This window comes from Arvicanthis niloticus, chromosome 5, assembly GCF_011762505.2.
Source record: "Arvicanthis niloticus isolate mArvNil1 chromosome 5, mArvNil1.pat.X, whole genome shotgun sequence".
NCBI lineage: Eukaryota > Metazoa > Chordata > Mammalia > Rodentia > Muridae > Arvicanthis > Arvicanthis niloticus.
Window position 1 is genome coordinate 30,544,801 of NC_047662.1, and position 9,970 is coordinate 30,554,770.

Sequence of the window (9,970 nt, forward strand, 5' to 3'; positions counted from 1 at the left end):
CCCACTGAGCCATCTTCAAAGCTCTGTTCTGTTTTAAATTTTATTCTGTGTTCAAGAGATGGCTCAGTGGTTAAAAGCACTTGGTGCTCTTGCAGAGGACCCACATCAATCCCAACACCCACATGATGGCTCACAACCATCAAGTGTCAGGGGATCCACTGCCCTCTTCTGGCCTCTAAGGATGCCAGGCACACAGGTAGTACTCATAAATACATACAGGCAAAACACTCATACACATAAAATAAAAATAAATAATTTTTATAAAGTTTCTTATTCAAGGGTTGGGGATACAGCTCAGTTGGTAGAATCCTTGCCTAATTTTCATGAATCCCTAGGTTCCATCTGCAGCCCTACCTAAGTCCAGGCCTGGTAGCACTTGCCTGTTATCACAGCACCAAGGAAGCGAAAGCAAGACCAGAAGTTCAAGGTTATTCCCTACTATAATATCAAAGTTAGTCTCAAAATAAAGCTTCAAGCCAACAAACTCCTCAAAGCTTTAAGTGGAACAAAATAGTAGTCACTTCTTTGTAATAGTCCTTCTACTAATGCAGTCTTTATTACACACCAAGTCTCTCAACCTGATAGAACAATGAGTTCCAGGCCCCAAAAAGTCTCCTCTGTTCCCTGTTATCTTCAGTTGCTTCGATCATTCCTTCTACAGAACTGTTCTATAAGACTTTGAGGTCTTCTGTTTATGCTGTTCAGGAGAGTACCTGCTGGCCACATGTGCACTGAGTGCTAGAAGTGCTGGTGGTGTGATTGAGGAACTGAGTTTTGCAGCTGCTGACAAGCACACTGAACAACTTAGCCATGCTTTCACATCCCTTCTCCCTATTGATCATTCTTCCTTAAAATGTACTCATGCTTGTCAGCATCCCTCAGATGCCTGGTACCTACAGAGTAACAACAGAACTTTTAGAAAGACTTTTTAAGTTAGTACTTGGACAAAATACTTTCCAAAATGGATTTTTAAGCTTCCTTGGAGTATAAATGGTTCACATTAGAGATCACTAGAACTAGTATTTTATCAGAAAGCCTACTCACTTTGTGTAACTATATACTTTAACCACCATAGGACTTGATATTTATTTGTGCCCAGCAGTATAGGTACTCCAGATTTTCATGTTCAAACCTGTTCCAAAGTAGTCTACAACCAACCTTTCCAATTCTATGGTACTTACAGATGTGGCAGTACTACTGACTGATCTGCAGGTAGTCCTTTACAGTTTGCAAGGCACTTTCATATCCAATGTATTTAATCTGATCCTGACATTAACCTTGTAAGGTAGGCAAGATGTAAAGACACATACATACACAAATACACACATATCTTTTGTGGGGTGGTTATTGAGACAGTCTTACATAGCCAAGGCTGCCATCTAACTCACTATGTAGTCAGAGAGGACTCTAAAATTCCTGACCCTCTTGCCTTCAAGTGCTAGGATTATAGGCATGGACCATCATGTCTGGTCATAACTTTTTAATTTTATATGTATTGTGTGCATGCAGGTATGTACATATGGAAGGACAACTCTCAGGAGATAATTCTCCTGCCACTTTGTGGGATTCAGGGACTGAACTAAATTCTTCAGACCTGCACCCAAGCACATTTACCCATGAGCCAAGTCTATAGCCCCTAATTCGTATTTTATAGATGAAGCAGCTGAAGTGTAGCAGTAACTGAACTGATGGCTTACATTTCCTGCTGCATTTAGCAGCATCTTGTATACAGTCTTCATTCAAGTCCTTGATAGAAAGAATGCTGGAAGGGGGTTAATGGTGAAAAGCATGCACTGTTCTAGAGAGGACCTGAATTTGGTGACTAACCATGCCCAGTGACCTCATGAGAAAAAAGAGACTAGTAGCCAGAAAACAAAATATAGTTGTTGGTATCAACAAAATGATGGCCATACAAAGTACCTGAAGAAGCTACGTCCTCTCTCTACCAAATTCTCATGGGGGCCCTGTTTTGTTATTCCTACAATTCTTAGCATATCCTAACCTACCTTATAGTTGTTTGCCTATGTATGTGCTGCATAATGAATTGGTCTTTACCACACCAGCACTTAGCCCAGTGATATCCATCCAGAAGGTACCCAAATTGGTAAACAAAGAGAATCTGCCCCGCTGAATGTTTTTTCAGTAGTATCTGGCCAACCTCCAGAAACAAACTTGTGACTAGAGGAAATGCAGACCATTGCCACAGTCCTGCCCAACATGACTGATTACAATGCTCTTGTAAATGGCTTGGTCAGTTTCCAGCAGGTGCCAGTACCTCGACTGGTTAAACCAGCTTTGATTGGATATGTGCTGTGATCAAAATGTAAAGACAAGCTGCCCAACAATAAGGATAGAAGGTGACATATAAGGGCTTATATACCTGTCAGTGAAGAAAGGAAGTTATCAGCAACACATCTGACTGTGATTCTTCCCAGAGAAAAGAGAAATGGTCAGATTGTAGTGGGAATGCCTATAATCCCAGCATTTGGGAGTTGAAGGCAGGAATTAAAGGCCAGCCCTTGATACATCAGACTGTCCCCTAGCAAAAAGAAAGAAAAGGATTAACAAAACAAGTACTTTACCATTTATAAATCTTTCATATACATTCTCTCATTTGACCTCACAACAACCCTGTGAGGTAGGCAGCAAATGTTTTCATGGTACAGATGAGAATAGTAGATCTCCAAACCATTAACTGACCTGCCCAGGTTTCTAGTTAGCAACAAATCTGTATGTCAGTCTTTGGCCTAAAAATTCAACACCCAATGCTCCCTTACTTGCCCTACCTACTTCACAGGGATAATAAAGATAAAATTAATTCAAGGCTCAAAAAAATATGTTTGAGGAGAAAGAAATCACTGTATAATTACATGCTGTGAAATAATGGTTCATCCCCCTTTCCCATCCCAGTTTGTGTATGAACCCAGAATTTTATCTCTCTTCTGTGCTCAAGGAAGGAAGGAAGGAAGGAAGGAAGGCAGGGTAAGAGTGTAGTTCTGTTGAAATCTATGTAAATTACAATCAAGGTGTTTGCAGCATTATACAAACTGAAAATGACACAGACGAATGTGCAACCAGAACGCACTAAAGCACACACAGCAAGGCAGCATTATCAGGTGGGCATGATTGCATAGAAAGAAAACGTGGTGTCACAGTTCATACTGGCACACACAGTTATCTAAGGCAAAGTGGTGGCAAAGAAGAGTTGTTTGTTCTCTATTTCTATAAAAGAGCAGAAGCTGCATGGGAACCCATGTAAAAACACTGTACATCACAGATATGTCTAGCAGTCTACAGGAAATATATGCTGTCAAGAATGAGTGCGCCTACTATGCTCAAGTCCTGGACCAAGGAATAGCTCCATGCTCAATCTCCTAGCTAAAATACAACCAGTACCATCATTCCTAATTGGATAATAAATAAATGTCTTTTAAGGTGAAAAGGTATGTGGCTCTTTAGCTTTTCTTCAAGATCTACTTTGGATTCTCCTGCTTTAAGACCCAAAGAAAGTTATATTGAGTTTTTATTGGTGATTCTATGTATATGTGTTTATAACATTAAGGTGTGATGAGTGAATTTAACATATTAAAAGTTTATAGCATCTTTTCAGGAAAGACCATATACTATACAAGCTATTCAAGTGATACAAAACCAGTTTTCAGTGTCTTTTCAACTGAGAAGAATCCTATTCAGCACGCTTCTCCTCCTGAGGTGGTTCATACTGAACAAGCTATGGGGCAAAGACAGAGGATTTAGATGAATTTTATTTAAGTTGGGTAAAAAACTTAGTAACACAATGAAATCAGATAATATATTCAACTTAGTTGGATCAGTAATCAATTTCTGAACTAATCCTTCTTAAACCATTCACTTAAGATTGAGTACAATTAAACCTAACAAAAGCCTTTTTTGTATAAATCTTTAGTGTTGCTGGAGAACTAAACTTTAGCCTCAATTCATGACTGAACTGTTCAATTACTGATTCTTTTAGTTTGGTCAGCCAATGAAAAGTAACGAATATCTGACTTTAAAAGTACCAGAAGACTTTAAATCAGCACCAGGGAGGCAGAGGCAAGGCTGGTCTCTTAGAAACTACGAAGTATGTGTCTCAGCATCTTTGGTAATTTAAGACACTGCATTTTCTTTTATAGAAATTTGTGTTTCCTTACAAGAACACTAGACTTCAGAAGATTTGACTTCTTTCAATTAGTTTCAGACTTGGACATACATCTTGTAGTTCAGAATGTGATAACCCTCAAAGACTTTGAGTTGCTGCTCAAGGTTATGGGAACTTGAACAAAGTCAAATTTCAGCTCTAGACGAAATCCAGTGCAGCTTACTTCTATCCTTTTGAGAATCTGGAGCTAGCATGCTTCAGACAGTGCAGACTGTGTCTGTGGCCTAGACTGACCTAAACTGCTTAAGAACTTTAAAATTATCCATCTACTTTAAGCAGTAGTAGCCAATATCCCCACCTTTTTATTGATGCAGGTTCTCAACTCCCTTTTTGTGAATATACTTTGCCTATCCTATTTTTTGTTGGTCTTGGGACTTTTCTAGATGAGGCTTAAGTTTGCCATGGATTTGATTGAAACTGATATTGTCCCTCCCTGCTGCCCATTAGTAAAGTTTTGTGTTCAGTTGTTTACTCTGATTTTATCATGCTGCAGATGCAACCCAGGACCTTTGCACATGCCAGTCAGATGCTCTACCACTGAGCTATACACATTCCTGGCCTGCAGTAAGGATTTGGTCAGATAATCTTTAGAGACAAGACCGTTTTTTAATTTGAATTTCTTTTTTAAATTTACCTTTGCTTTCAGTTTTTTATTTTCTTCTAAAGTAGCTTCATATTTTTCTTTCATTTCTGCCAATTCTAGGCGAAGCAGCTCTATTTCTGGGTTTTCCGGGGTAGCAGCTCCTAAGTGATGCTTTAAAAAACTAACATCAGTGTTAAGAATGTACTCAGAGCAGATTGAGGCCAGGGGGATAGTCACCATACTACCAGTAGTTATCCAAGGTCGTGTGAAGCTTCAAAAGAACTTTTTCAATAAACAAAAGTATTTAAAGCTTATTATATATGTGAATAAATAAAAATTTCAAAAATATGACTTTTTTACTTCAAAGATGAAAAGGATACTCCAGAGCACTGGTGGGCTTCTCTGGTTCTTCATATAAGGCTACCAACACTGCAAACCAAAGAGAAAGAGAAGCAATGAAGTCTCCAGCGTAGATGGCTGAAATATTATAAAACTCAGTAAATACTGCCTGCCTCCTGTATGGTGAACAGATTGCTAAGACTGTCCATACAGTGGTGAACAAGTCAGACAGTATCCTTGCTAGTAACAAACTTGCAATCCATTGTAAAAGATAAGGAACTACTAGAATACTGAACTGCAATAGTAGTTAGTGAGTTTCAGGATAAGACCAGAGAATACTTAGTGTCAGAGGCAGACCTAAGACCTAGCTGTGTTTCAGATGAAAATGGGAAAGCTCAAAACACATAAAACAGAACTAACGTGTCAAGTATGTAGTGGGTAATGAATGGAAAGGTAGTCTAGGGCCAGACAAGAAAACCGAGTAAAGCTGAGTTGAAGATTGATCCTAAGGACTACAAACTATTTCAACAGTTTGAAAGCAAGGAAGTAGCAGGGTCACTCCTGAATTGTGTATACAAGACTGACTTAAGTGGGACATGGAAAACAGCACACAAGAAAGCTGGGTGTGGTGTCTCACACCTGTACTCTCAGTACCAAGGAGGTGAGGCAGGGGAATAAGTAGTTCAAGATCATTCCTGGAAAAGCAATTAGCTAAAGACCTGGACTACAAAGACCTCTGTCTCAAAAACACAAAGTCTAATGTAATCTAGTTAAAGAAATTTTAGGTAATTAACAGCATTCCATTTGGAACATTCAAGAATTAAGTTCCATGTATGACAGGCTGAGCACCAACCAAAAAACATTACCACAATCAGCATGCTCAGACTGGCATTTAAAAATGTGCTAGTACTTCCTGTCAGCACTGTCTCAATCATCTACTGAACAAGTCCTCCTAGGATTCAATATGCAGGTGGCAAGCTCTCCACACTAGTGCTGAGGACTTTGAAAAATCTCCTGAGGCTATGGATGCTTGAGCCAACCCAAGCTGGCCAAGAATTCACTATTGTACTCCAGGCTGCCCTCAAATTCATGGCAATCCTCCTGTCTCAGTCCCCCCATACAGGTGTTATAAAAATCTGACAAAAGCAAAATATGTAACTTCAAGCACATAACTTGAGAGTCCAAATTAAGAAATCCTGTTGTAATTTACATGTCCAATTTACATGTCCAATTTACATGTCCAATTTACATGTCCAATTTACATGTAATTTACATGTCCAATTTACATGTAATTTACATGTCCTGGGTTTTTGAGTCTTAATAACTTAAAGTACAGACATACGAAAAACATCAAGTAAGCAGGTACTTTTATACCAAAATACACAATTATTTTTAGAAATCTGCATATTTATATCACAACTATCTGACCATCATCTCTTAATATGTTACATTATCTCAAATCCCTACTTACTAGTTTTTGCTTTTAAAAAAAGTATACATTTAAAAGTGTTTCTTCCATTTACTTCCACTGATCTGTACTGAGTCTTAGTCTTTATTTACTTACTTTTAAACATGACATCTCTCTGTGCAGCCCTAGCTGTCCTGAAACTATGTAAACTAGGGTGGCCTTAAACTAACAGAAATTGCCTGCCTCTGTGAGTGCTGCCTCTCACGTGCTGAGATTAAACACATGCTCCACCAGGCCGGCTGGGATCTAAACGTTCATAGGGTGTGACTGTTATAGTGCTCTTGCCATTTCCCTCCATCATGGCAGCCCCATTCCCTTCAGCTTCCAAATTCCTACCTGTGGTGCCTGCAGGGCTGGGATTACATTGTATTAAGTTTTTTGCTTTTTGGGTTTTGTTGTTGTTGTTGTTCTTCTTCTTCTTCTTTTCTATTGGATGACTGTGCTTTTTATCTGAAGAGAATTCAACCAAATCATATTCCCTTTTGCTTTAGAAGCTAAATTTACTGTTATTAGTTACATATTGCGGGGGGGTGGGGAGGGGTTGGAAATCTGAGGACACATTTCAGGAACCTATACCCTCCTACCATGTGAATTTTGGGAATCAAACTCAGGTCTATTTGGCTTGGCAACAAGCACGTTCACCTGCTGAGCCTTCTTGTTGGCCCTTAGCAACTAGGTATTTAAAGCCAGGTATTTTAAAGTTTGCTACCCTGATCAAAATAACTAAAATGCTGTTCCATCTATTCACCTTCATGGACGTTTTTATCTTGAAGGTTTCATTTTTTTGTTTTTTGGAGGGTTTGGTTGGTTGGTTAAGTTTGGTTTTTTGTTTTTAAGATGTAGTTTTACTCTTTAGCCAAGGCTGGTCTCAGACTCAAGCAGTCCTCCTACTTCAGCTTGTCAAGTGCAATTAGAAATGAAACAAAATGTCTGGGTTCTCTACATATGCTTCAAACCTTTGAGGCAAGGTCTCCCTAGCTTCCATCTTTTAGCTAGGCTAGCAGCCAGCAAGCCTTGATTATCCTCGTGTCTCCCCAACCCAGCACTGGCATTACACACACAGAGACCCTATCTAGCTTATTATGAGTGCTGGTATGTGAACTCTAGTCCCTATGGTGTATCAAGTAGTCCTAGCCTCTAAGCCATCTCTCCAACCTAGCTCTAGTTTACTTTTTTTGAGACAGGTCTTGATACGTGCTCTGGGCAAGCAGTAAATGCACATCTGCCTTCCCTCACTAGAACACTAAAAACATGTCACCACGCCTGGCTTCTTACAATATTTTGATGTTAAAAACAATTTTAAATCCTCTCTGAAATGTTGCTGATACGAAAATGTAAGCTTGTATAAAGCATCTATGTTTGACTCTTTAAAATTGGTTTCCATTCTCTTACACAGCCTGAAGGTTGCACATTGGCTCTTCATTCAGTTACCTCCAGTTATCCTCCATCTGCCTTTCACTGCTTTTGTCTGTCCATTTACTGCATCATGTCCCCTCTACCCTACCCACACAGAATACTTGGGACCAAAAGTATATCAGTGTTTATCTCCAGAGGTTGGCATATCATACATAATGGATGTTTTGGGGATGAAATCCAAGCCTAAACACGAAATTCATTTACATTCCATATGGGCCTTATTCACATAATATGAACATGATCTTGAACAAGTACATATTCCTAGGCTCCTGAATTTTGACTGACATAATTTATGCAGTCAATTATGGAATTTTCCACATCAATGCTGAGTAAGTTACAGATCTGGGAGCAATTTAGATTTCAAATTTTCAGATTAAGGATATTTATCCGTACTTTAGAAATTCTGTTCAAGGTTTTCCCTCTGCCAACTCCAAGAAAAATGTCTCATCTTTATCCTTGTTATGATTTAAGTTATACGTTTACCACTAGCTGGCACTATGTTTTAGTGTTTGTGTCCCTAACTAAGCTACAAGCTCCCCAAAGCAGGGATATTTCTATGGCTGTATCCTTGGTTCCCAGAACACAAAGCTGGAATAAGATCATTACATGAAAGAAACATGAGGGGATTTTTACCAGAATTCCAAGCCATCTGTGACACTTCCGATGCCACAAAGTACAGTGGTCTAACAGAGTAGTTCCTTATATTTTGCTCACATTGACTTGCAAGGACATAAGGAAATTAGTAGTAATTCTAACCTGTCAGTTCATCCATGTAAGAGAATTGAAAGCCCTGCTTTCTTCTAAGTTCTCCCAAAATTTCCCCTAGCTTTTGTTTCCCTAAAAAGCAGATACAAATTATTTCCCAGACACTTCCTAGTCTCAAAAAGACCAAGGTTTCAATCTCTGCCAGCCATTCCATTCTATTCCCTTGAAAACACCAATGTTTAGTTCTTACTTAACATGTAGCAGGCATTCAATATACTGTTAAGGCCAGTTTAGCTGTATTCTCTCTCTGGGAATCCTTGAGTTCAATCACCATGCTCTCTAACCTTACATCCAGAAAGGAAGGGATACACTTTAACAGTAACTTCCATTGTTTGAAAGTAAAGAATATAGCCATTTTTATGTGCTCTGAAGCACTTTTAACATTGTAATTCCACTTTAATTATGTATCTACACAAAGTAGGAATTACTACAGGCTGAAAGAGTTGAAAAGCCACAGCCCAAACTGTCTATGAATCTCCAGCTTCGGCGACTAGAGCCACTTAATAACCCACTTTCAAATCCAGTAATTTTCTTAGTTGTCTTTGTCCAAAAGAAAAATTTGTAAAATCCCGCACACTATACGGCGGGAGCAATTTGGATCTCGAGGTCTCTTGATATCGTGTCCATTGCGGCTGCTCGAGGGAAAGCAACGGAAGTTGGAGAGACTTTGCAACAGCTGCAAGAGTTTCAGTCCTGGGCAGAGAGCGACCACGGGGGCAAGGCAAGGTCCCGAGGCCGGCGTGCGCCCGACACACTGGACCCCAAGGCCTCGCTGGTCCCCGGGCGGGCCCCACCTGGCCAGGAGCGCGCGGACGTGGGCTGCAGCCGCCCGCCTCGGCTCACCTTTCGTCAGCGTGTCCAGCACCCCCGACTTCTCCAAGTACCTCCGGAACTGCTCGCGCTTCGAGTCGGCGGCCTGAGGAGACACGGCGGGTCAGGGACCGGAGCCCGGGGCCAGAGCAGGAAGACGGCGTGCCCCGCCGCCAGCCCCAAGCCCTGCACGCGCCCCAACTCCCACCCGGCGCCGCCCGCACGCCCCGAGCCACGCCGCGCCCCCCTCACTTTGTAATGGGCCATAGTGACAGCCACAGCGGCGTAGCTGGCGCCGGAGACACGGGCTGGCGGGCTCCAAGCCTCACTGCTCATGCGCGGAACGGCTCACGCGTCTGCGCACTGGGCAGGCACCGGCCGGGACCGCCGGGGTGTGGCCTGTTTTCATGGC

General features: G+C 40.9%; 1 protein-coding gene across 1 annotated transcript; it reads right to left on the reverse strand.

Moving 5' to 3' along the window:
- Positions 1 to 2,561: 2,561 nt before the first annotated feature.
- Positions 2,562 to 9,957, reverse strand: Mycbp (MYC binding protein). The gene is made up of 5 exons (XM_034502416.2): positions 9,811 to 9,957; positions 9,592 to 9,664; positions 5,141 to 5,189; positions 4,812 to 4,941; positions 2,562 to 3,730 (listed from the first exon to the last, which is right to left on the reverse strand). Exons 1-5 carry the CDS (start codon positions 9,892 to 9,894, stop codon positions 3,686 to 3,688), a joined length of 381 nt encoding a protein of 126 aa, XP_034358307.1. The 5' UTR covers positions 9,895 to 9,957; the 3' UTR covers positions 2,562 to 3,685.
- Positions 9,958 to 9,970: the final 13 nt, after the last annotated feature.